Here is a 27378-nt window from a genome sequence, read left to right as displayed (position 1 = left end):
TGACCTCACCCACCTGGCTCTAAGCCCCATTGTGTGTCTTTCCCTCAGCTGTGCTCACCCTTTCTTTCCCCTCTAGCAGTCTTCTTTCTTCTGCTGGGCATTCAGGTAAGTTAATGTTACTGTCTTCTAGGTTCCACCGCACTCAGGACCTCGGTCTGGCCCTTCGCAAGAGTGGCGGAGCTGGGGGGGGGGGTCTACTGTAGTTTTCTCCAGCTCTTCACCCTGCTTGTGGGCTGACGGAGAAACCTCTTCCCAAGCCTTCCTACAGCTCTCCAGAACAGCCCGTTTCCCTTGGCAAATATCCTTTGCTCTGCCTTTATCTCTCTCTCCCTCATTCTCCCTCTTAGCTTTCCCAACTTCCCCTCTATCTGTCTCTTTGAGTCTGGTCGGGCTTTGGAGCTTCTTCTGGCTCCCTGCGGCTTTCCCTTGATATCCCAGTTGCACAATGGAGTTTTTCTCTCTGGCTATGTCTGATGCATTATATATTGAATTGTAACTTCTACATGGAACCTAGGACCAAATTTCTTTGGAGGGCAGGATGCTGTTTCTGTTGGCTGCAGAGGAAAGGACACACAGTAATGGGTTTAAACTACAAGTACAACGATATAGGCTAGATATCAGGAAAAAAAATTCACAGTCAGAGTAGTTCAGCAGTGGAATAGGCTGCCTAAGGAGGTGAGCTCCCCCTCACTGGCAGTCTTCAAGCAAAGGTTGGATACACACTTTTCTTGGATGCTTTAGGATGCTTAGGGCTGATCCTGCATTGAGCAGGCGGTTGGACTAGATGGCCTGTATGGCCCCTTCCAACTCTGATTCTTAGTAGATTGCCCCTGATGGCCCCTGACATTCCAGATTCTGGGAAGGTGTTTCTTCTATTGTCTGATAACAACCCATACATTTCTAGTAGATTTGCACTGTTTGCTCTGGCTGCCAGACAGATAAGGTCTAAGGTGAGGGGCGATAGCTGATTCTGATGATCTGCAATATTCTGTTGTATGGATTCCAGTACAAGTGCAATTATCTGCTTTTATTGCTTATGGTTGTCTTTTGTACTTTGTAATGGCCTATGGCTGTTCAATAATCATGATTCTGATGCTAAGAACACCTTATCATGGATGGCTAACCTGAACAATGTGAACAGATATTATCTCCATTGCTGTTTCCTGATGTCAACAGCAAAGGTGGTGGATCCTCCAAACCATTCAGCAACACTTGGCAGAGACAACTAGCAATCCCACAGCAACTCTCAGGATTTATGTCACAAGTCATTGAGGATAATTGAATGAGTTCAAGTGGAAAAACGAGCTTGATCCACTCTTATCTGCCACTCTGCCATGGTATTACCTAAGCTAAGTCTTCTTTTATCTACCATCATCTCCATTATCTCCTTTATTTAGATCCTAAACACTGTGATTTTAACCACACTAATGTGCATGTTTTTGTTTTTACAGGTTTGAGCTACCAGCATGGGAAAAGCCAAACAAGAAAATAAAACTACTGTCACTGAATTCCTTCTTCTGGGCTTTGGGGATCTTGGGGGTCAACATTTGCTTCTGTTCTTGCTCTTCGTAGTGATCTACACTGTAACCATGGTGGGGAATATCCTCATTGTGGTGTTGGTTGTGGTTGACCATCACCTTCACACCCCCATGTACTTCTTCTTGGGTAACCTGTCCTGCTTGGAGACGTGCTACAGCTCCAATATCCTTCCAATGATGTTGGCTAATCTCTTTCATGGGGGTCGAGGAACCATTTCGTTCACGGGCTGCATGACCCAGTATTATTTCTTTGGTTTCTTTGCAGCTTCGGAATGTTATCTCCTAGCAGCAATGTCTTATGATAGGTATGTTGCAATATGTAAGCCATTGCTTTATACAGTACTTATGAATAATAAGGTGTGTCTCCAGTTAGTAGCTGGATCTTGGTTAAGTGGTTCCTTGGCTAGTAACATAACTATATATTTCATGTGCCATCTGAACTTCTGTAGTTCCTCCAAAGTCAACCACTTCTTTTGTGAATTTTATCCCATGTTGCAGCTGTCGTGCAGTGACACACGTACTATTAAACTTTTAAGTTTGTTTCTATCTGTGGTATGTTCCCTTCCCCCATTTTTGTTGACCCTGACATCGTATGGTTACATCATCTCTGCCATTCTCAAAATCCCATCTACATCTGGTAGGCAAAAGGCCTTTTCAACCTGCTCCTCTCACCTCATTGTGGTGTCCATGTTTTATGGAACCATAATGATTGTTTACCTTCTGCCCAAAACCAAGGCCCTGGAAGACCTCAACAAAGTCTTCTCTCTTTTTTACACAGTCCTGACCCCTTTGTTCAATCCTCTGATCTACAGCCTGAGAAACAGGGAAGTAAAAGTGGCCTTCAGAAGGGCGATAGCTAAATTTTGTGCACTTGAAAGCATATAAATCTGTAGGAGTGTCTTTGTATACTTTAGAGTCCAATTTCTTATTCTGTTTAGGAAAACATTTTAATTTTAGTGGGCTGAATCTGGTCAATCTTTGGCTAAAAAAAAGTTGAAGGGTTTTCTATCACCAATAAAAGGCTTTATTGGGGATCATGGAACTGGTATGGATAAAAATATGTGGAAATAAGGAGGGGAATAATCTGTCATTATTGTCAGTTTTGCTAGCTTGCTTTGTAATGTCAAATCAGCTTTCCAAAACCCTTTTTATATTATCTATTTTGCTTCATAGATGAATCAGATAACCTACAGATGACCTTTATTTTAGTTTCCAAATTTGTTTTGAAATTTATTTTTTGAGAGGTATGAATTTTTTGATTGTGACTTTTGGTTTTAAAATCCAGGTTGTAGACAGCTATGACTTGGTCATTGTAATAAACAACAAAATGGCTGTTAGATACATATTAGTTTTTCTACAATATTGCTACCCATCTTCTTTTATGAAGTTTTCGTTAATGTCACTGTTTTCAAACAGTTAGAATTAAGGATGTTCTTCACTCTTTCACTAATATTAATGGACCTTAAAACTAGCTAAGTTGGATGGTGCCCAGGGGTTTATTTATTCCAGAGTACTTGCTCTTAAAGATTTTATAATAGAGTATTGGAAATGTCCAATTTAAACCAGATAACTTTTGGTCACATTCTCACTCTGCTGTGATAATCTTTGGGTGACCTTAGTCAAACTGACCCACTGTTCAGGGGTTATTGTGAAGATCAAATGAGTGAGAAGACAATCATACACACTACCCTGATCTTCTTGGGGATGGGCAATCTAGAAACATAGATGAATGAAATGGTGCTCCCTAGCTAGAGTTAAGCACTTTGCAGAACAATGTGTGAGTCAGGAGATCTCTGATTCAAGTTTCAGCTAAACTATGAACATGTAAGTTGGCCTTTGTCAAGCCACTCTTAGTGTTTTCATGAAGAACAGTCTGAATAATGGCTAAATAAAAGCTTCACATCCAGAGGTTGTGTACTTCTGAATACAAATTAGTAGGAAAACTACACTAGGGTGAATGTTTCCACTCCAATCTATGTCAGCTACCTAACAACAGCTGGGTCATATCTGCATTGGGCATTTTCTCCTCTATCAGTTCAAATTTAATAAAGCAGTCTGCACTTGATCCGATTTCCAGTCTGGTGTCATTTGGGTTTATTATTCCATCTACAACATCCTGGCTCCCCTCTAGAGTCATCTCACATTTTTCCTGGGATATCTGAGCATGGATATTATCCACTTAATTGGAGAAAAGTGCCCTGAAAGCCCACTCTTCCATGTGCAGACATTTGCCTTTTAATATTTTATTTCCCCCTCCTCCTCATAACCCAGCTGCACCCCCAAGAGTGCATTGTATTCTTTTCAGGCTTCCCTGTTTCCCTGGTGGCTACAGTCAGAATTTCATGAAAAGGGGTCATGTTGGAAATGTATTTGGCTGGACACAATATAAAATAAAAACCATGTTGTTTTGATTCTTCCTTTGCCTCATAAGTTAAGTGTTGTTTTTCTTGTGATTAAAATAATGTATTGTTCTCTGGTGTGCAAATATCTAGGGATATCATATTTTCCACCAGGATATTAAAAAAATAACCAAAGGAGGAGTTTCATATTCATCTGAAGGTTTATAATTACTGTAAGATGAAGTAATATTACTACAACCTCTAGTATCAGCCCTCATGTTGAATTCTTGATCCTGAAGATTTATGATACAAACAGGACTTTGTGATCCAAATCCTAGATAGGCAGACCTATTTCATGGTAAGTCAGTCTTTTCCACTCAGATTTGTTTAAGGTGGGGAAAAGGCCTAGTTGAGGCTTCAACCCTACAAAGTTTGCATGTGACAAGTACCATTTTCACTTTTTAAACCTTCCGTCTCAGGTTTTATACACAATTTACATGGTGTGTATAGTTTTCCCTTTTCACTGAAAGACAGTATAAAATGATCATACTCTATGCCTAATAAGCACAGTTTAGCTTAATACAACTGACATGAAAAAGGCATCTAATGAGTGGTGTAATGAAAACTAAATGAGGATACAATATTAGTCCTGATAGAGTGTGTGGATATAAAGAATAAATTGTGTTGGGAATTCTGGGACCTACACAGAAGAATATATAAAAACAAGTTAGAAGATAATTTTAACTCATCTTCTAACTTGTTTTTATATACTCTTCTTCCGTGTAGGTCCCAGAATTCCCAACACAATTTATTCTTTATATCCACACACTCTATCAGGACTATCAGTTTTGAGTGAAATTGCTCATGGATCCAAAGGAGTGTATGTGAATAAAGCAGAATACTGCTGTAATAAAACAGCAGATATAATAGCAGTTGCCTTGAAATAAAATCATGAAGGTATCCAGTCCCTTTGAGAATACAAAAGTGCACACATGCTGAAAACTAAAAATCATGATGGATCTGGCGTTGTTCCATATAAAGCCACTGTGTTTTGACTCTTATCTATAAGTCACTCTGCCAGGAGAAAATCGTCCCCCACCCAGATAGCTAGTCTATGGAGGCCCCTGGAATCTGTCCCATTGTACCCCAATGATTTCTTTTCTTCAGAGCCATTAACACCCATCTAGAGTCATCACCTAAACCCGTCAGCACCAATCTTTCCATTGTCTCAACCTCCATCAAGCCCACCTTGTGAACATGCAGTTCTTAGCACACATGACCTTCCAATAGGGTATAAAAATCCCATCTTTGGCAAGCCAAATTGATTTCTGTCTCCCTGCCACTCTGGTATTCTGTATCCATCTAGATTGCTCTTCACATCGCTGGCTGTTCTGTCACTATGACTTTGTCTCCCACGTCTTCGGGACTGGTAAATCTCTCAATTACCTGTTTTCCTGGACGCCATTCCTTTCCATGCTTTAATTCACCACCTGTTAGATTGCTAGTGTGCCTGTTATATGTTGGTCTACATCTATTTATTTTTCATTCTATTAAATATAGACTGCTTATTATTTTATTTTTATTATCTGTTCTTTGCCATAAGGGGAGAATTACCTGGTAAACAAAAGCACTTTTATTCTACGCTAAGTTATCTGACCTCTCGGTAGCCATTCCCCACTTAATACATGTCTCCTGACACAATTTCTAGGTAACACAGACATTAAGAATTAAATGTTAATGCAAACTGGAAAAAACATGGGCCAGTCATCCTTAAGGCTGAATGGGCTGAAACCAGTCAGCTTTCTCTAATTGATGCAATTTTATTACAGCCCCATCATACATGCTTTTCATGCAAGTCCCATGATTGCAGATGGTAAAATGTAAAGAGATGGACATAGTTTAAGAGAGTCTATTCTGAGTCTCATATGTTATCAGTTTTGCCTATCTATTTTGAGAATTCAGTGAGTTTTTTTAGCTCAAGCTCATGAAATTCTTCTCCTTACTTATTCTCCTCATTGCTCCACATGCAGATTCTCTGTCCTTTAAATTTTTAAAAATAAGATTGAACCTTCCTTTCGGTTCAATGGCCGGTTCCAACCTGATTTATTTTGTATATGGTATAGGATTCATCTATTTTTCAAAATTGCCAGATCCTTTAAAAAAAAAATTACAGGTTTCGCGAAAATCTTGGTGTCATCCTGTGCAAATGTCATGTGAAAAATAAGAACAATTACCACATTGATCCAAGACTTATATTGCAAACTGAGATCTAAACATTCAGAGATTGTAATGTTCGTTTGTTTAGCTGTCCCTTTGAGTTCAATCACCCCTCTTTTCTATGTTTTCTTTCTCCAGTATGCTGGATTTTGTCTGCATGCCACTGTGGCAAGCACAACATGAAGGAAATCAAACAAGGATCACAGAATTCATTCTGCTGGGTTTTGGGACTGACTGGAAAGCTCTGTTTCCACTCCTGTTGTTGCTGTTTGCGATCTACATTATGACCATCGGTGGGAACCTCCTAATTGTTGTGCTTGTTGTATCAGACGAGCATCTTCACACTCCAATGTACTACTTTTTGGGAAACTTGTCTTGCGTGGAGACCTTCTACAGCTCAGCCATCCTTCCCAGGGTGTTGTATAGTCTCTTGACAGGGGACAGGTCTATTTCATTCAAAGGCTGTATCACCCAGTACTATTTCTTTGGCATCTTTGTCACAACAGAGTGTTTCCTGCTTGCTGCCATGTCTGTCGATCGCTACTTAGCCATATGCAAGCCACTGCATTATTCTTCTCTCATGAATGATAAGCTATGTGTTCAGCTAGCTCTTGGTTCCTGGATGGGTGGCTGGCTGGCTATCACCATCACTACCTCTTTCATGTCCCAGCTAGTGTTTTGTGGTCCCAATGAGATGGACCACTTCTTCTGTGATTTTGGCCCAGTGGTCAGTCTGTCCTGCAGCGACACCAGGACAATAGAGGTCTTGAGTTTCATATTGTCATCCGTATGTGTTTTCCCACCCTTCTTGTTGACTTTAGCAACCTATGTTTGCATAATCAGTTCCATCTTGAGAATCCCATCTACCTCAGGAAGGCAGAAGGCTTTCTCTACCTGCTCCTCTCACCTCTTAGTGGTGACCATTTTTTATGGCACTCTGATCATTGTCTATGTCTTGCCAAACTCTACCACTCTAAGGGACTTGAACAAAGTGTTTTCTCTCCTGTACACCATATTGACTCCTCTTGCTAACCCCCTTATATACAGCCTAAGAAACAAAGAAGTGAAGGAAGCACTGAAGAACAGTGTCAGTAAACTTTACAAAAATGTAAGAATATGAGAGGAGCTCTACTGAATACGATCAGGGGTTCATCTAGTCTAGCTTCCCAACCATTCATCCAAGAATATGATTCAGAAAACCTAGAAGCATATGAACAGAGACTAAATTTTCTTCCCTGTATTGTTCCACCAGTAAACCTGCATTTAAAGATGTACTGCCTCTGAACATGGGGGTTCTGTTTAGACATATAGGAAATAAAATATGTTATTCTGACAATTAAACAATAGCTTAGATGTTATGTGATATTTATTGAAACCCAGCTAGATATTTAGATGTCTAGATAGATAGTTAGTGAAAGTCAGCAAACTTATAAACATTTCCCCCCTATCCACTTAGCAGACTCAAAGGGGAGACCAGAGCTGTGCAGGCTGGCTGTGTGAGGCTGGAAGAGCAAGAATAAAGGAATGGGATCAGGATGCTAGGTAAATTGCAGAGTCCACAAAACAGGAACCAGTGCAGTGAAGACATGACTTCTTTATATGATGGTGAGAGACCAGGATTCTTGTGTGTGTGCATTTGTGACAAAGGGTGTTCACCTGAGTGGGATACAAATTTTGTATATAAATAAACAAATCTAAAAAGGGAATAACACTGTACTTCTCTGCCTATCTATACAGTGCAATTTCTGAGATATATATGCTATTTGTATATAGCTTTTAATATGCAAACAAGTTGTGGTATCCAGTGAAACATTTTCTCCCAGATTTGCTCAGTTCTTTTATTGACTACAGGTATCAACCTACCTGGTTTTTGTCCCACAATCCCTAGCATAGCTTTTCTGGGTTATCAAGGGAGATACCCCCTCCCCCTTTTCAAGCTGATTTGATCCAACCCTTCAGTGCTCAATAACAGCAGCCTTCTTGGTCCCTGCATTTTTCAGAATCCACATTCACATATGCCAAGCATATTTATTTTAGATATTTATACCCTGCTGTTCTCCCCAAAGGAGACCCAAAATATCTAAAATCTTTCTGTCTCCCTCCATTTCATCCTCACAACAACCATGAAGTACGTTTGTCAAAAAGTGTATGAATGGCCAAAATTTGGCCAGCAACCTTCAATGAAATTGTAATAATTCAAATCCTAGCCCAACTCTCTAATCACTACATAACACTGTCTCCCTATGTGTGTAAATTAATGACCTGTAGACAAATATACAATTTCAAAAGTGATGCTGAATGGACATAAGGTGGTAGCAGCCCAGTGGGAATGACCAGATGAAATCCCATTCTCCACCACATATTTTAGTTTATATAGGTTTCAGTGTTTGTACTGCCCTCCTGTGGTGTGTGTGAAAAGGTGTGATATAATGTTTGTGTGCATATAGGGGGAGTGACAATCTACCTTTGGTGTAACAAGTCAATTACACCATACTTGCACCCATGAGATTCCATCAATTATTCCCAGTAAGCAGTCTTCACTGAAGGAAAATCTCTTTATTGAAGAAATAATTATCATCATGGGGTTTTGCTAAGACTGAAAATATTAACCAAACTATTCCTTCCCTACCCCTTGGCCACACCCCATCCCAGAGACAAATGGTATGGGAATGAAGACACCTTGTTTACAAAATGGACAATATCTGCTTGTAAGGTTCCTGGAAGATATTTTGTTTCATAGGCTCAACACAGTAGAATGACAGGAAGCTGGAAGCTCCAGGTTGCCGCATTCACACTTGACCAGGTCAATAACAAAAGATCAAAACTGAGGTGATACAGCTAAAGATGAAATCGATAAGATGCACATAGGGAAGAATGTCTAGACATGACTAATGAAACTACATGGCAAAATAATAAAACATGGTTTTGACACAGAGTATCTCATGCCCTGTTGACTTATTGTGAACCATCAATCAGTATGATAGTTCATCAATCTATTTGTGGGTGCTTGACAGTTGGTTTCATTGTATTCCTTCCTAAATGGGCAGCACAGTGTAACTGACTTGTGGTCTACTGCTTCCTCATCATTGCAGTATAACTGTTCTGTTCAGTGAAAAACTGTTTCAATATGCAATTTGATCACACAACAATCATATAAACCAATAATCAATAAATGCTCCGTTGGAATAAAATCCTAGCCTACATTATTGGGCCAAATATTCCTTAGTGGTGCCAAATCTGCAGTGCCCTTGACCATGCACACTTTGAGGAAAAAACAACACTAACAATTTCTGCAAGCATTCACAGCTGCTTGGAAAAAAATTAAGAGATCAAGTGACAGGCTAATAAGTGATATCTACCTTTGAATACAATAATGATCTGAAGGAAATGTGTCTATAGCAAAATTCAAAGCATCCCTCCCCATGGGATGGGTGAGCCAGAATCAACTGAATCGCCACCGTGGAGGTGTTAAGCATCTGCTTTGAATGCAGAAGGTTCAGTATCCAACATCGTCTGATAAAAAGGTGACGTTCCTGGAAAGGTACTGTCAATCAGATTGCTATGTGTAGACTGAGGACCTGACTCAGCAGCCTTGTGTACTCCTGTGAGTAGCATAGCCAAAAAGAAAAAAGAATGATAAAGGCAAAACTACATTTTGAAATCAGAGAGATTTGGCTTTATATTTTGTCATTGTTGGATGAAATGTATCTCCTATTGTTCTTCTGAGATTCTCTAACTTTGGCCCGAGAAAAAGGTAGCAACAGATATCATCAATTGTGCCTTTAAACAAAATATTATGAGAAGAGGTGAAATACATTTTACACATCTCCTCACCTTGAGTTTCAATATGGAGTATAAAACTCTGGGAAACTCTGCCTGTGGGGGTGCCTATGACTGAAGGCACCCCCACCAGGAAACTGCAAGCCCCACACAGCCAGTTCCATTGTAGAGAATGCCCAGCAGAACCCAATGCCACTGTGGCAGTTGCACAATAAGGACAACTGATGTCAAAGTATGGAAACACAGCAGATCTAAGCCAGACCAGGGAGACTATGGATTTGTAAACACTGATGGTCCTTAATGGAATCTATGGTCTATAATGCCAGCAATGTAAGTCTTCTAATCGGTTGGTTTCTCAAGCCTTCTTTGCATATTAGCACTACTTTGCCCGCATACATTACAGAACTTTCATAAAGAAAAGGAATTAACTACAGCAACAATTTTATTGGCAGTTCTAGAAAGGGCAGCCTTGACTTCTCTATTTCTCAGGCTGTATATAAGAGGGTTGAGCATGGGTGTGAAGACAGTATAAAACAGGGAGAATGTTTTATGAAGCTCCTTCAGTGTGTCAGTTTCTGGAAGCAAATAGACACAAATCAGAGACCCATAAAAAAGTGTGACTACAATGAGATGGGAGGAACACGTGGAAAAGGCCTTCTGCCTGGAGACCTTGCTCTTCATTTGAAGGATGTTGATAATGATATATATATAAGAGATCAGGGTAAGGAGAAATGGTGGTACAGTGTCTAGGGAGGCAAAAATGAAATTTACAAGTTCCACTAAGTGGGTACTGCTGCAGGAAAGTTTGAACAGAGGGGCTATGTCACAAAAGAAATGTTCAATTTCATTGGGGCCACAAAATAATAGGTCAAACAAAAGAGATGTTATTATACCGATATTTAAGAGACCGCTCATCCAAGAGATGGCAAGAAACCAGAAGCAAGTCCTGCCATTCATAAGATCTGTGTATCGCAAGGGTCTGCAAATGGCTAAATATCGATCGTAGGACATGATGGCCAGGAGGTAACATTCAGTAGATGCCAAGGAACCAAAGAAAAAATACTGTACAATACAGCCATGAACAGAAATAGTCCTATCCCCAGCAAACAGACTGAACAGCAATCTGGGTAGGATGGTTGATGTGTAGCAGATCTCCAAGCAGGACAAATTCCCTAGGAAGAAATACATCGGGGTGTGGAGGTGTAGATCTGTGACAACCAGCACTATGATGATAATATTTCCAGTGACAGTAAGCATGTAGATTGTGAGGAAAGACAAGAAGAGAAGAACCTGCAGTTCTGGCCGACCACTGAATCCCATGAGAATAAAATTTGTGATGATTGTTTGATTTGTTCTGTTATTTATCTGCTGTTGGAAATAAAGAAGTTTATGAAACAGCCATTCTATATCAGATATAATGGATTTTGTACATGCATTCTGTAAGCATAACATAACACATGGAGACTAGACACATTTTTTGCACATTTGAAGACTGCATTTAGCACCAAGGCAGTGTAATGGTTTGAGTGGTTCAAATCCCTCCTTAATTTAAAGCTCTCTGGGCAGTTGTGGTCTGGTTGCTAACTTACTTTGTAGCATTATGGTAAGGGAAAAAAAGATATGAGAAAGATGGAGGGAGATTAGCTCTGAGTTTCTTGGAGGAATGGAGGAAGGGCAAGGTCCAAATTAAATACAGTACTAGGCCACATGGATACCTCAATCAGTATTTTGCCAGACCAAGAGTTCAGGCAAACATATGCCCACATTCAAAATGGGTTTTTGCACCCTGACACCTGATAATTCCTTCCACTTTACATCCATGCTAGAATTCTAATCATGCAGAAATTCTTTATTCGGTTAGACAAAGGGCATGTGATGCTCCGTACTTATTTCAGTTTAAAAATATCCTCATCCACATTTCCTCATAAGGTTGCAATGGACACAGCACATTGATTCTCAGTGGACAGATGGGCAGAAATACATACAGGAGTTGAAAGCCTAAGAGCAAACCCAATATCATACTATGTTAGGTCTAACTACACACTGGGTGGATTTAACCATTTTGTCTTGTAGTGGAAAAGAAAAGAAGATGAAGACAAAGACAAAGAAGACGAAGTAGAGTTGGTACTTATATGCTGCTTTTCTCTAAAAGGAGTCTCAAAGTGGCTTTCAATTGCCTTCTCTTTCCTCTCCCCAGAACAAATACCCTGTGAGGTAGGTGAGGCTGAGAGAGCCCTGATATCACTGCTCGGTCAGAATAGCTTTATCAGTGCTGTGGTGAGCTCAAGGTCACCCAGCTGGCTGCATGTGGAGAAGAAGTGGGAAATCAAACCCAGCTCACCGGATTAGAAGTACTGCTCCTAACCACTACACCAAGCTGGCTTTGATTACTCAAAAAAGGTCATACTGTGGGACTATAGTTCTAGGGTCTATCTCTGTCTGTCTTTCTGTTTAAAAGCTATGTTGGTCAGGGAAGGTATTAAGAATGGGGAGATTGAGTGAAAGTAGTAACTGGATCCATCCCATTATGTCCAAGAATACATAGGTAAATACATAGAATCATAGAATGGAGGAGGGGCTGTGGCTCTGTGGCAGAGCATCTGCTTGGCTTGCAGAAGGTCCCAGGTTCAATCCCCAGCATTTCCTATTAAAAGGACCAGACGGCAGGTGATATGAAATATCTCGGACGCTGATTTCAATGGATCAACATCAGATTCAGTATAAGGCAGCCTCATGTGTGGGTGAATCATAGAATCATGGAAGCTTGAAATCGGGGACCCTCCTTTCTGTCTGTCTGTGGATGGAGAGGATGAACACACACAAACAAAATCTCTTTCATCGTTGGACTTGTGACTTAATTGTACATTCACAGAGACTTAAAATCTGAACTGATTTTAGCATTTGGTCTTTTGGAGGTCATAATTTAGGCTTATTAATTACCATATTTTCAATAAAGTCTTTGGTATATTATGGCTAAAGCTCTATGCAATCTGATGATGAACCAACATCATCTATACCTGTATCATCTTTTCATGCAAAACCTACCAAACCCTGTTGATAGAATAAAGCAACATAAATATGAGAAGGTCATAATTCCCACTACTTTGATATCAGAAGATCCCAGCTGTGGTATCAAGTACCAAAGTGCCAATTTGGTATAGTGGTTAGGAGTGAGGACTTCTAATCTGGCATGCCTGGTTCGATTCTGCACTCCCCCACATGCAGCCAGCTGGGTCACCTTGGGCTTGCCACAGCACTGATAAAGCTGTTCTGACCAGGCAGTGATATCAGGGCTCTCTCAGCCTCACCCACCTCACAGGTTGTTGTGGGGAGAGGAAAGGGAAGGTGAATGTAAGCCGCTTTGAGACTCCTTCGGGTGGAGAAAAGTGGCATATAAGAACCAACTCTTCTTCTTCTTCAAATAGATGTGATGTTAAAGAGGAGTTTCTCCCCTTTTTATAATGTCTTTTCCAAATCTTACATCTTACTTTTTCAGAGATGATAGTGACGGTAAGCTGCCAAAAGAACAAAACCTGTGTGTTCTTCTGCTGTCACAAAGATCTACAGACACAAGTTTCTCCACAGAGTGATGGAAAAATCTGAGCTACTCCTGAAAAAAAGAGTTTTTACCTCAGAATGAATTTCATTTGGAAGATGAATATTAGACATATTCCATCTGCTCCCCATTGCAGGGTATAGGGTTCTCAAGGCACACTCCACTTCTTTTCCTGAGTCCTTTATCTACACGAAATTGGTTACTGAACAGCTCTCACTTATCAGCTCTAGGAATTATTTGCTGAGTATCTAAACACTTGGACTTCTTCTGGTTCCCTCTTTATTTTCTAAACCTTCACACAAAGCAGCATCTTTACCCATCTGGATGGAGAAAGCATTGTGGTAGTTGAATTTAAATATTGCTCTGCTGGATTCAAGCTTCTGAAGGAAGCATAGACAATTGTCCTCAGGGGAGTATATGGAACCCAGAGGACTGTTACTTCTGAGGGAAATTGTCTTTATTGCAGACATGAGGACTTAAATGAATATCTAACCATGTACACTAGTAGATGTTAAAGGCCAGTTCTGACATTGTAATGGAATCTACACCTACTAATAGAACTGCCACTGTACTAAATGTTTGTAACAAGGCTTTCTCTGAAACCATGAAGAGAAAATTCTTGAAGCCTGAGGACATATTACAAGGAAAGTTGCAGTAATTTTACATATATCTTGGCCCTTTTGAAAAGGGCATCAAGGGTGTAGTTTTCAGTATGAAGTACAGAGCTATGAGAAAGCATTTCCATCATTTGGTGCCTATGATTGGAGACTTCTATAGCAGGGAACTGCAGTGATATCAAAGGATAAATAGTGGCATGTGTTTAATTTTCCATATGCAGCTATCCCTGCAGATTTTGAGAACCTGGAAAGGATGATGACTATATGAATGATCACACAATATCTCTTATATTTATGCTCCTTTTGCCAAAAATAGAGGGACCTCCTCTGTGTGAGGAAGTTTTGACTGCATTATAAACATTTACTATTTATTCACTATCTATTATAAACATTCCCCATGCTTAGTTTTTTAAATGCAAAAACCTGGGGAAAGGGTTGTGGTGGTAATGATGAGAAAGACAATCCCCTACCGGTTTCCCCCCTATGGAACTATGTGTCTGAGCTTCTCCATACACTTATTATCCAAATTAGCTCATGATCAAGCTGGATCATTAGTTAAGCAAGACAAGACAAATGACGTCAACTGGACCTGAGTAAAGCGCCAACTTTTTTGGCCCCAGTTAAAACAAGATATGTTCTGGCCCCTGCCAGTTATCTGTCTCAACTGGTAATAAGTAAACAACGAAGGGCATTTACCCTTGCAAGATGCTCTGTCTTGCCTTCAGCTCTTGTAGAGGGTCGCTATAAGAACATTCTCCTTACACTGAGACAATGTTTTTATGGGAGTGGCGAAATTGATACAAGAAAGCATATATTGTTCCACTGCCCTGCTTATGTAGACATTCGTAGCAACTTGATTGAACCACTCCTTAAAAAGTTGCCAGAACATCATGATGCAAAGAGTGATGAGTCCCCCCAGGTGACAACTCAGCTGGCTAAGTTTTGTGCCACCACCATAAAAATCCGATGTTCTAAAGTAGCATAGTTTTAAGTTCTATTTTATGATCTGTTTTAAATTGTAGTATATTAAATGACCATATTCTTTTGGTCTCCTATGTAATGACTTCATATAACTTGGTCTGAACAATTGTAATAAAGTTTGAATGTGACTGTAATGTGATGTTAGTAATATGCAATGCTTTGGCAGCAGCTTCCATCACAGCAGAAGAACCTGCTGAAATTCATGTTACTGAAATTAAGCTGTGGCTTAAGACTGGCTCCACCACTTCTGGCCGCCATTTTGGTGTAGTGGTTAAGAGTGCAGACTTCTAATCTGGCATGCCGGGTTCGATTCTGCACTCCCCCACATGCAGCCAGCTGAGTAACCTTGGGCTCCCCACAGCACTGATAAAGCTGTTCTGACCGAGCAGTGATATCACGGCTCTCTCAGCCTCACCTGCCTCACAGGGTGTCTGTTGTGGGGAGAGGAAAGGGAAGGCGACTGTAAGCTGCTTTGAGCCTCCTTCAGGTAGGGAAAAGCGGCATATAAGAACCAACTCTTCTTCTTCATCATCTTCATCATCTTCATCATCTTCATCATCTTCATCATCTTCATCATCTTCATCATCTTCTTCTTCATTTGTAACGGCTGTTTTGTTACTTTACTTAGCATGCCGTATCAAAATTCCAAATGTGCTTGCAGACTCAAAAAAGAACAGAGACCCCTGTCATAGATGCAAACCAGAGACCCATTGATAAGTGAAACTACAATGAGATGAGAGGAACATATCTTCTGCCTGGAGGCTGTGGGCTTTATTTGGAGGATGTTGATGATAATACATACTGTAGTTGATCCCCTTGGCTTATTTGTTTGTTTTTCTGCTGTTTTATTATGGTCTTGAGCTAATGCAATAAAACATACATGACATGATTCATGAAACACACCATTTTAGGATAACATACCTAAGATAAACAGTGTGTGACAGCTTATTGACCTGCATCAAAATTCAATACCTTTCAACTTAAGTAAGTAAAGTGAGTCAATGAGTTGCAACCAACTTGCAGTGATCCCATAAAGTTCCTCCTTATGAGATTTTGAAGGCAAGAGATCAGCAGAGGTGGTTTGCCAGTGACCTCCTCTACTTAGCAGTCCAAGTCTTCCTTGTTGGCTTTCCAATCAACTACCAATCCTGATTAGCTACCAAGCTCAAACATGATTGGGCTAATATGGGCTATTAGAACTGTGACTTCAATTGAAATCTGTCTCTTTTGATTGGATCCAGTGAGCTTTTCCCATACCATGTAGCCCAAAATCCCTATCCTCATTACTGTAGCTACCATACATGGCTTTTTTCTATGCAGATGATAAACCATCTAGACATTTGAAGGTATCAGGGAGTCCCATCCACTTCCTTTTTCAGCAGCAGAAAAGCTGGTTGATTTACAGAGAATACCCCCCCTGTGATTGTATACAACAATGTGTATCTGTGAGGATTGTCCCATGTAGACCCCAACAGGACTTGTGATTGTAAAATCAGATTTCTATATTGGGTAGCATTGGCACAGCAATGCACACGTTCCTTGCTTGAACTGAGGACAGGACCGATATTGCTTTTGGCGTACCCACTCCCACTCCCCTTGAGTTGCAGATGGTCGGCATGGCAGCAGCCCCTGAGGCCGTGGGTGTGGGCTAGGCACTTATCAAAAAAGATCATAAAGAAGATAGCAGGAACAGTCCAGGTGCTTGGCAGGCCTGAGGAGACAGGAATTACGATGGGTGTGACAGGGAAGGGGCCCAGCAAGGGGAGGGGGAAGGTAACTGAGCAGGTGATGTGAGCTATGTGTAAGAATCCCAGGGCTGAATGGCTTCCAGTTTCCCATAAACAAAAGGGTTTTGCACAATACAACGAATATTGCAACATGGCACCCATTGTAGAGATGAGGAATAAAATCAAACAGAATCAAACATTAAACTTTTCAAATCCCACAAGGTTTTGACAGCATTCTAATTACATAATACATACACACAGTATGTAATCTTTACAAGGATATAGTCATGGATGTAGAACTTGAATCTTTCCCCTCTAGCTCTTTAATGCCACATGCCAAGCAAACATCTGTTCTGCATATCCTTTTAGATGTATGAGATTTTAATGATTAAAATTAGCTGCAAGATTAGCTGGAAGGAATAATTTCAAAAGGAGCACATATCAGATATTTGAGGCCAGTGTTTGGAATTTCATCACCGATTTCATGGGTTGATAAAAAAAAGTCATGAAAATATTAACAATGTCAAAACCTACACTGTTACTCTAGCACCTGGCACTTTACAGAGTTTCGTAAACAAGATCAATTAATCTTTGCCCCAAAGACCTTTAGTCATTTCTAGATGCCAAATTCTCTATCAAGGTCCAGGAAACCCATCAAACCAGTCTTAGATTAGAAAACTCTGTTGCTGAACTTCCTGCGTAATCTGCAAAGACCTTCTTTCACCTCTCGGTTTCTCAAACTGTATATGAGAGGGTTGAGTATGGGAGTAAGAACAGTATAGAACAGAGAGAAGGTTTTGTGTAGCTCCTTCAGGTTGTCTGTTTCAGGGATTACATAGACCATGAATAAGGAGCCATAAAAAAGGATTATTACAATGAGATGGGATGAGCAGGTGGAGAAGGCCTTCTGTTGGGCAACCTTGCATGGAATTCTCAAGACAGTGGATATAATGCAGATGTAGGAAACCAGTGTTAGTTTAAAAGGGACAACAGTTCCCATGGCTCCCAGAATATAGGTTGCAAGCTTCACAAAGTAAGGATTGCTACAGGAGAGGTCTGCCAATGGAAATATGTCACAAAAGAAGTGGTCGATTTCACGGGGGCCACAGAATGTCAATTGTAGCATAAAGGAGGTTATTATTGTGCTGGTTATTATCCCACTCATCCAAGCCGTGGAAGCCAATTGCAGGCAGAGTCTGCCATTCATGAGGGTCATATAATGAAGAGGTTTGCAGATTGCCAAGTATCGATCGTAAGACATCATAGAGAGGAGGTAGCATTCAGTGGATCCAAAGAAAGCAAAAAAATACCACTGTGAGATGCAGCCTTCAAACGAAATGGATCTATCTCCAGTTAGAAAGCTGGACAGCATCCTGGGAAGGATGTTTGAAATGTAGCAGGTTTCCAAGGCAGACAAGTTCATCAGGAAGAAATACATAGGTGTGTGAAGGTGCTGGTCAACAGCAACTAGGACAATAATTAGGAGGTTCCCAGCAACAGCCAGAATGTAGATGGCTAGAGACAGAATGAACAGGAAAATGTGAAATTGAAAGAATTTCTCGAATCCAAGAAGGATGAATGTTGTGATGCTTGACTGGTTGCTCCCAACTTCTGCTTGCTGATGAATATCAAGCTCATTCTGAAATATAGTTTGAAGAGTGTTAGTCCACTGGGAAGGAACAGGTCCCCTTCCTTCCCTGACACAAGCCCACCAGCTTTTTCTGACACATGTGGAAATGTACCGGTGATTGAGACCTGGGCAAAAGCAGAGAGCGGTGGCCTCTTGAAGTATATTAAAGCTCCAAATCAGATATTTTTATATTAGAAAGACTAGTTGGTGCAGCATCAAACAGATTTTTCTTTGCCACCCAGCAAGCCCTTTGATTTTATGTTTGAGTGCATTTCTCATGACAATTTGACCACTGAAGAAGACCCCCTGGGGTCAAAATGCATTTAGTCCATTCCATGTTGGTTTTTTCCATGTGTAACTCTCTGAAAGCAACATGTGGTACATAAGTATCCTGACCTTGTAATTGACATGGTCAAAAATTGTGATGTTTTTAAATTATGATAACTATGACCGTTTATGCACTGGGAACTTGACTGCCCTAGCTCCTGTGCAGGAGCACAAATCTGGGGGGGGGGGATGAGATGCACAAGGTGAAATGCTCCCCCATGTGGGTGCAGGAAGAGTTGAGGCAACCTACCACAACTAAAACCCAAGCCTAAAGCCCGGCATGAAACCCCCAGTGCGTAAATAGTCTATGTGATTTATAGATTTTTTAAAAAATAAAATTGAATTATTGCACTTTATGTAATAAATATTTTGCAAATTTTTAAAAATTATTTTTGCAGCTCAATCTTAATATCAACAACCTCAGATATGCAGATGATACCACTCTAATGGCAGAAAGTGAAGAGGAACTAAAGAGCCTGTTGATGCAGGTGAAGGAGGAGAGTGCAAAAGTTGGCTTGAAACTCAACATCAAGAAAACAAAGATCATGGCATCCGGCCCTCTCAATTCCTGGCAAATAGATGGGGAAGAAATGGAGATAGTGACAGATTTCATTTTCCTGGGCTCCAAGATCACTGCAGATGGGGACTGCAGCAAAGAAATTAAAAGACGCTTGCTCCTGGGGAGGAAAGCTATGGCAAATCTAGACAACATCCAAAAAAGCAGAGACATCACCCTGCCAACAAAAGTGCGTTTAGTTAAGGCTATGGTCTTCCCAGTTGCAATGTATGGCTGTGAAAGTTGGACCATAAGGAAGGTCGAGCATCAAAGAATTGAGGCTTTTGAACTCTGGTGCTGGAGAAGACCCTTGCGAGTCCCTTGGACTGCAAGGCGAACAAACCGGTCAGTCCTAGAGGAGATCAGCCCTGACTGCTCTTTAGAAGGCCAGATCCTGAAGATGAAACTCAAATACTTTGGCCACCTCATGAGAAGGAAGGACTCCCTGGAGAAGAGCCTAACGCTGGGAGCGATTGAGGGCAAAAGAAGAAGAAGGGGATGACAGAGAATGAGGTGGATGGATGGAGTCACTGAAGCAGTAGGTGCAAACTTAAATGGACTCCGGGGAATGGTAGAGGACAGGAAGGCCTGGAGGATCATTGTCCATGGGGTCGCGATAGGTCGGACACGACTTCGCACATAACAAGCTCAATCTTTGGGTTCCTAACTTTTCTGGTTAGGTTGGGTTTTGGTTTCTTTTGTACATGCCACCATTAACACACATATAGGGTTGGCATGGCTATCTGACCACTTCACTGTTCCAGAATGCCTGTCAGGGGGGGTTGAAAATTATGTAGCAGTACCACACTATAAGGAGAAAAGCACAGTAAATAATTCAATTGTGTACACTGTAGTGATAGAATTCACCATTCAGAGATTGTCAATATTTTACAGTGTTAAGGAAGTGGTAATCTGTGGGCTTTCTCTAAGATGACATGGCCTTGGTTTGCTCTATTTCAAGGTTCAGTATGCAAAATATTTTGAGGGGTTGTAGTAAACAGTTCAATGAAAACGTTGACATTGAGTGGCAGAGATCAAAAAGGCAAACTCCCTGCTGGGGTTTATTAGAAAAGCAACTGAAAACAAAACAGCCACTATTGTAAAACTCATGAACAGATCTCTTGTGCAGTTTCATTTGTATTACTGAGTACAGTTCTCATCTCTGTATCTCAAAAACCATACTGCAAAGACAGAAAAAGTCATAAAAAGGCAACCAGGATTATTAAAGGTTTGGCGGGGCACATTTCCTATAAGAAAAGGTTAACAAGTCTGGGACTTTGAACTCGGGGAAGGGGGGGTTTATAAGGAAGGTATGATAAAGGAGAAAGTAGACAGAGTGATTTTTCTCCCTCCCCCAAAATCCTAGAAGTCAGAGACACCATTGAAGTTGATGGGCAACTTCTTAGGATGGGCTACAAAATATTTTTAAAAAATATTTAGATCTCTGTGCAAAGATGTAGCTCCCAAAATATTAAAACGACACGTTATATCTTTTAAAAGCTAACTCTCTGAAAGCAACATGAGGTACATAAGTATCCCGACCTTGTAACTGACATGGTCAATTAACCAGCAAGAAGCTGACATGGCTTGCCATCTTCCCTCCCAGAAAGCAATATCATTTTTTGTTATCACTGTATCAAGTCAGAGCTTCCTTATGGCAACCCTGTTGGGTTTTCAAGGCAAGATACATTTAGAGGTTGATTGCCATTGCTGGCCCCTGCATCATTCCTTGGTGGTGCCCTTTTCAAATACTAGCCAGGGCCAACCCTGTTTAGTTCCCAAGATCTGTTGAAATAAGGCCAGCCTGGTCTCTTTTAGTAATGTCTAAAGTAATTTCTTCAACCATAAAATGCAGTGGAAAATATCAGAAGCTGCCTTAAAAGGAGAGCCCACAACTCAAAAATAGACCACACCAAAAAACAAAAAACAAGACCCTAAATCAATATGAGTCGTAAATCTAGCTATACAAGCACACAGAAAACAGAGAATGTCTAATTTCTGCATTAACTGAAACCAATTTATTCAGTGGAATCCTAAGCAGAGTTATACGCAATTCCATGGAAATCATGAGGGTTAGAAGGGCACAACTCTGCTTGGGGTTGCATTGAAACACGTTCATAATACTGAAGATCTGCAATCAGTTCTGATGACATATTGTATTTTAGGCTAGTCATGGAATTCTTTGCTTTTGAGTGGCATGCAATATACAATCATCATGTTTTAATTTTTTAAAATACATTACTGGATTAATTTTATAAATGTACGAATGAACAAATGTACAAATGTACAAATAAAATTAATTTTATTGGAATTATATTTCATCTTGTAGTGATCTTAACAGTGATTCAAACACAGTTGGTAACTTACTACTAAAAATGCTGCTCAACAGCCACTTGGTAAACCCTAATTTTTGTTTCTAGTTGTCTGGGTCCACGGGGGGCAGGGGGAAGGGACATTCCAACTAGTTCACAGGTTTACAGAGCATTGCTAGATAGCCTTCTGCCAGCTTGATGAGCTAAAGATGGTTAAGGCCTGTTAATCCTACATAATATGTTTCTGAACTGGTTCAAAAAACCTGAGCTAATATAATGTCTCAAAGTTTGTGTCTGGACCACAGGAGTTAAAACTATTAACAAGATCTGAATACCGCTAACATGAACTGAATCCAAGTTTTTGATGCTTCATCTCTCTACACATATGAACTGTGCTATACTAGTCTACTCCAGTTTGCTCCAGTCTAAACAAGTAATCCCATTAAGAAGACAAATATTTAGGGCTGTAATTGACAATCTAGTTGAGCAGATTATTTAATATGATGATGAAATCAGCTTCTGGCACTTACTAACATTTAAAATTATATATATTGCCCTGGACTCTTAATGTGGAAGAAATGTATGCTATCCAAAAAACATGCTTATGGTATTGACTAGTTAACTCAAGAGGAGTCATATAATTCTGCCTCTTGTATGCATACCTGCCATCACTATTTCTTTCTTGGTAAACCATGGGCAGTCCTAGGGATTCACAGATTCACATTCTGTGGGAATATCCCACAAAAAGTTAGAGATTTGCATTCGGTAGATCTCACTGATCTGATCCCAATTCCAATTGTTCATCTGGTCCATAACAGAGAGAAGTTCCATTGGATTTACTGAAGGTGCTTTGGAAAACTCTAAGGAAAACTCTAAGGAAAAGCAGCCAAATGAGTTGGTATCTATATGCTGAGTAGGTTTCAGGCTATTGATTTTTGTTGTCGTGATTTGTTTTCCTTATTATTTAGTCCCATGGAATAAAAGTTAAAATGTCCTGTCTCAAGTACAGTAAGTGGGGACAAAAAAACGGATATAAATCAATAAAAGTTTACCTCTAAGATGGTTGCAGAAGAAATCTCTGATGTTTTCCATTCATATTCCATTCCTAACCAATATATTTTCCTGGTGTTTTGTCTTTGTCCCTTTGTGATGTTTACAAATTTGTGCTTCAGTTGCCGGCTCAGGAGTTTGGCTTTAACATGCATTCATGCAATAGCAACATACTGGTAGTCGTTCTCCATCTTTATTTAAATAAATCCCATTTTAACAAAAGGACATTCGCTGGAGCTGGGAAGGAAAAGTTAGATATTTGCTTCTACTTGGCTTTCTTTATTCTTAGTCATATCATAACCCCTCCCTGTTGGAGGGTGAAGAGGAAGGAAGGATAAATCACAGAGAAAACTTCTACCCCCAGGGACCCTCTTGGAAACATTGCTGTATTGTTGAAAGAAGTTAACACTTCATTGCTAAATTTAGCTTATAATACATAGCAATATATTTACAGAATTTGGCATCATATTTATAGAAACAGCTAAGCAAGCAGTGTCCAAATAAGATTGTATAAAATATGTACCTTTCATAATTTTGAGACAGAGAGTAACTGGTAAACTTCAGTATATAGAAATTTACTTATTTGTTTTTGTTTGTTTGAACAAATGAATATTCGTTCAGTTGTTCGTTTGTTCGTTCATTCATACATATACTGCCCTCCTCTAAGACTCAGGGTGGTTTACATAGAATTTAGTGAACAGGTAACAGTACAGATAACAATAGTAAACAGTAACAATACAGTGATGACAATAGAACACTATGCTGGAACAGTGGAACAGTAGACCAATGGAAAACAGTAATTTAACTACAGTGTACTGATGGCTCTGTGAGTTGGACAAATCAGTGGTAGTTTTCATGGGAGGAAGGCTCGGGGGCCAATGGAAGGTCGACCTCAACCAAATGCCTGGTGGGGGAACTCCTTTTTGCAGGCCCTGCAGAATTTTCAGGTTCCATTCAGGCCCTGATCTCCATCAGGTCAGGGCCAGGATGGAGAAAGATCTGGCCCTGGCTGAGGTCAAGCGAGCTTCCATGGGGCCAGGGATCACCAGGCAGTTGGAAGTAGTGGACTGTAAAGCTCTTTGAGGGTTGTAGGCAGAAAGACGGTCTCTCAGGTACACTGGGTCCAGACCGCATATGGCCTTAAAGGTGATTACTAGAACCTTAAGGCTGATCCAAAATTCAACTGGAATCCAGCACAGCTGTTGGAGAATGGGCCAAATGATTTATTTATATCTGAATTTGTATGACTGCCTCTTCTGGGCAGCCAGCTAGGGGCAGTTTACAATATTGTTTAAAACATAAACAATCTTATATAATATTTAACAATTACCCGGTTAAATTATTTCCTTAAACACCACTCCATCAGAACTGTCTTGTCAAGGTAGGTCTGTCTCTCTCTGACTGGATTGTTGCAAGGGCTATACAGAGGAGGCAAGGACATGTGCTGCCTTGAGCTCCTTGGAGGAAGGGTGGGTTGAAAACGTAACATGGCATATGTAAAAACTTGCCTCTGCATAGCTGAGCCTAACAGTGCACTTATGTAACATGCAAGCAATGCCAAGTCCTGGAGAACTGGCAACACTTACAGATTGTGTAAAGTTGCCTTCAGGACAAGCTATCAACTAATTTACATGGCTCCCTATTGGCTGCAGTGTCGTATCTAGAAGAGAAATGGCATACTTAGAGTTCAGTGGTATACAGACATATTTGGCAGATGGCTCTACACCGTCCATTCACCCAGTCTCCTACTCCGCAATGCTGCAAACTCTGCATGTGGGTGGCCTCTGAGTGAGGATGGGTTTCTGTGTTTTCCCTGCTGATGATGTGGCTGCAGATAAAGCATGGCAGCAAAGGGGCTTCCATGTGGCCGATATCCTCTTGGTTTCCATGCCCGTTCCCCTAGAAGCAGACACTTCTCCTCCCCTGGGCCACCAGGACTTGTGTGCATTATTTATTTATTTGTTTGTTTGTTTATTTATTTAAAATCAGCTCTAGAATATCCTTATAGACTGATTATGCATGGCAGCAGCCACGACAGGCTGCTGCCGGGTCCTTATGGTGGGGTGGCATGCCCCACTGTTTCCCACGTATGCATTGGGGGGGGGGAATCCCCCCGCGTATGCGAACTGCCCTGGCATAGCAAGTGAGCATGCACAACACCAGGGCTGGGAGAGCTCAGTATACTGAACGGCAGCAGTGGCAGTGGAGGGGGGGCAGGGAGCATGGTGCCCCCACTGCACAATAGCAGGGGAGTGGCATGTCGCTCTCTTGCCAAGGTGTGGGTGAGGGAATGCCCTGCCCAGCACCGTGGTTCTGTGGAGCTGACAGGGGTGTGTGGTGTCCCTGCAGGGACACTGTAGGTTGGGGGTACATTGGGCCATTATACACTGGGCTGGACCAGGAGGACCGCAGACGGCACCTGTGGTATTGCAGGGAACGCGGGAGTTTCCATGTTCGCATACCACGGGCCATCTGAGACGCTACACCAGGCCAAGGCCGGAATGGCAGAAGCATCATTCATAATCAGAGATTAGCCCTGATGCCCTGCTGCCACCACCTCAGACTACCTGCACCATGCATAATTGGTCATAATGATGTATCCTTGAAAATATAGGTGTAATAGGTTCTCTGAATTCCCTCTGAAATGTACTGTCACTAGATTCCTTTTTTGCAAAGATATGGTTTTCCCCTTATATCTCCACAAGAGTAGGTGCTAGACTAATTTGTGTGTATGTTTCTTTTTAAAATGAAAGTGGAGAATGCAGTGGACATGCTACTCTTATACATACAGTGGTATGACAACACTAGAAAGCCAGCTTGGTGCAGTGGTTAAGAGCTGTAGCTTCTAATCTGGAGAGCCTGCTCAGAGGGTCTCTTTGGGTTTTCTATGGTTGTCTAAGCCCTTTTTAGTCTTCTGACAGTTAGAAGATGAAGAGTTGGCTCTTATATGCCATTTTTCTCTACCATAAGGAGTGTCAAAGTGACTTGCAATTGATTTCCCCTCCTCTCCTCACAACAGACAACCCGTGAGGTGAGTGAGACTGAGAGAGCTCTGACAGGACTGCTCAGTAAGAACAGCTTTATCAGTGCTGTGGTGATGTTCGGGATTTTTCCGTTCTCTAATTTTGGACAATAACCTCTTATATGTCCCTCTTATGGACCATGATAACACACTATCCCTCCCTGTCTGTTTTGTATGGGAGTGTCCCATCTCACGGGGTTGGTGTTATATTACTTGATTTTTCCTGAAATGCCTCACACTTTATTGTTCTTGATGTGAGGTAGAAATAAAGATCTCCCCAAGTCCCCCTCAATCTCATCTTTAAAAAGTAGCAGCTTCAGCCACTGTTTTTTTATCCCTCAGGAACCATCTAAAGTGTGAGGGAACCTGCCTGTAGAACTGTCCAAAGCCTATTAGTTGCTTCAGTTCTTCAAATTTTATGACATTACTCCCCTCAACCCATCTGTTCAAGGCTCTATCTAAATTACAACATAGATGGACACATGTCTCATCTGGTTTTCTTTTAACTTCCTTAAAAACATCTCTGCTTTGTTCTAGTTTAGGGATGCCAGCCTCCAGGTGGGACCTGTCAACTCCCTGGAATTACAACTGATCTGTAGGCAACAGAGATCACTTCCCTTGGATGAAATGGATGCTTTGTAGGGAAGACTCTACTGCATTGTGCCCCATTGAGGTCCCTGGCCTCCCTAGGTTCCATCCCCAAATCTCCAGAAGTTTCCCTGCCTTAATATGGCAGCCCTACCCCTTCATCCCCCATAGGTGACTAAGGGGAATGGGCAACTTTATTCTAACTCTATCAGCCCTTAAATGCCATTCCTTATGAGGGTCAACCCTTCCCTCACCCCCCTCCCCTTCCAGTCCCCCAGCTAATATGGTAGGTAGTAGCATATCTATACACCATCTGCACAAGAAGAAGATGCAATGGCCATGAAGCTCCACAGCAATTGCCAGAAGAGACAGCCATTAAAACTCTTGTGGCAATCATCCCCCAAAGTCCTGCCTCCCCTCCAAGGCTCTGAACCAATCACCTCGGAAAGTGTTGCCTCTCCTCCTGAGCCCTGAACCAATTGCCTCCTGTTTTAAGCAGTATGTTGTCTGTCAGTACAGTACGTGTTTTATTATGTGCAAAGATATGGAGTTGAAGTACACGGAAAACAAAGCTACTAGCATTTTGGTACCAAGTGAACAAAAGGGAAAGGAAGCCTGCAGAACCACCATCTGAAGCACCAACTGGAGCTTGAAGAAGATGAACTGGAAATACTTGTATCTTAGGAATGAGACATGAATAGAGTCCATCAAGGATTCCATCTGAACTATGTTAGAGGTAAATATTTTCTGTTGATTACCCTTTCCTCCTCTTGAACTAGAAAAGAGCAAGAGTCCAGGAGCGCCTTAAAGACTAACAAAATTTGGGCCAGAGTACAATTTTTCATAAATCACTGCTCACTTCTTCAGAGACAGCTAGAATGTGTATCTGAAGAAGTATATCTGGAGGCATGTATCTGAATAAGTTAGCACTGACTCCTAAAAGCTCATGCTCTGCCACAAATTGTGTTAGCTGACAAGATGCTACTGGAGTCTTGTTCTCTTCTACTGCTGCAGACAGACTAACACGGCTGCCCATCTTGTTCTGTCTCCTTCACTGTTATCTGCAGCAGGACACTGTAATTTGGACTTCAGGACAATTTAAATTTCAAGTGATTTTTTAAAAAGTAAACAACGAAAA

At 41.0% G+C, this 27378-nt stretch overlaps 4 protein-coding genes across 4 annotated transcripts; 2 read left to right on the top strand and 2 right to left on the bottom strand.

Annotated features, from left to right (window-relative positions):
- The first annotated feature begins 17 nt into the window (after positions 1–17).
- LOC143825864 (olfactory receptor 2AP1-like) lies at positions 18–3584 on the top strand. Its single transcript, XM_077314244.1, has 3 exons — positions 18–105; positions 1177–1337; positions 1452–3584. The coding sequence occupies exon 3, from the start codon at positions 1467–1469 to the stop codon at positions 2421–2423; it is 957 nt and encodes a 318-aa protein (XP_077170359.1). The 5' UTR covers positions 18–105; positions 1177–1337; positions 1452–1466; the 3' UTR covers positions 2424–3584.
- Positions 3585–6246: 2662 nt separating this feature from the next.
- Positions 6247–7727, top strand: LOC143826315 (olfactory receptor 2AP1-like). Its single transcript, XM_077315061.1, has one exon. It carries the CDS (start codon positions 6252–6254, stop codon positions 7212–7214), a length of 963 nt encoding a protein of 320 aa, XP_077171176.1. The 5' UTR covers positions 6247–6251; the 3' UTR covers positions 7215–7727.
- Positions 7728–10282: 2555 nt separating this feature from the next.
- LOC143825502 (olfactory receptor 5AP2-like) lies at positions 10283–16288 on the bottom strand. Its single transcript, XM_077313527.1, has 4 exons — positions 16189–16288; positions 15831–15889; positions 14095–14214; positions 10283–11311 (listed from the first exon to the last, which is right to left on the bottom strand). The coding sequence occupies exons 1-4, from the start codon at positions 16286–16288 to the stop codon at positions 10283–10285; spliced, it is 1308 nt and encodes a 435-aa protein (XP_077169642.1).
- A 1137-nt stretch (positions 16289–17425) lies between these two features.
- Positions 17426–24578, bottom strand: LOC143825501 (olfactory receptor 10A7-like). The gene is made up of 3 exons (XM_077313526.1): positions 24380–24578; positions 22295–22452; positions 17426–18394 (listed from the first exon to the last, which is right to left on the bottom strand). Exons 1-3 carry the CDS (start codon positions 24576–24578, stop codon positions 17426–17428), a joined length of 1326 nt encoding a protein of 441 aa, XP_077169641.1.
- Between the last annotated feature and the right edge of the window lie 2800 nt (positions 24579–27378).

Source organism: Paroedura picta, chromosome 16, assembly GCF_049243985.1.
Source record: "Paroedura picta isolate Pp20150507F chromosome 16, Ppicta_v3.0, whole genome shotgun sequence".
NCBI classification, from domain to species: Eukaryota; Metazoa; Chordata; class Lepidosauria; order Squamata; family Gekkonidae; genus Paroedura; species Paroedura picta.
The sequence above is the reverse complement of the archived record's forward strand: the minus strand, read 5'-3'. Positions and strand labels throughout refer to the sequence as shown.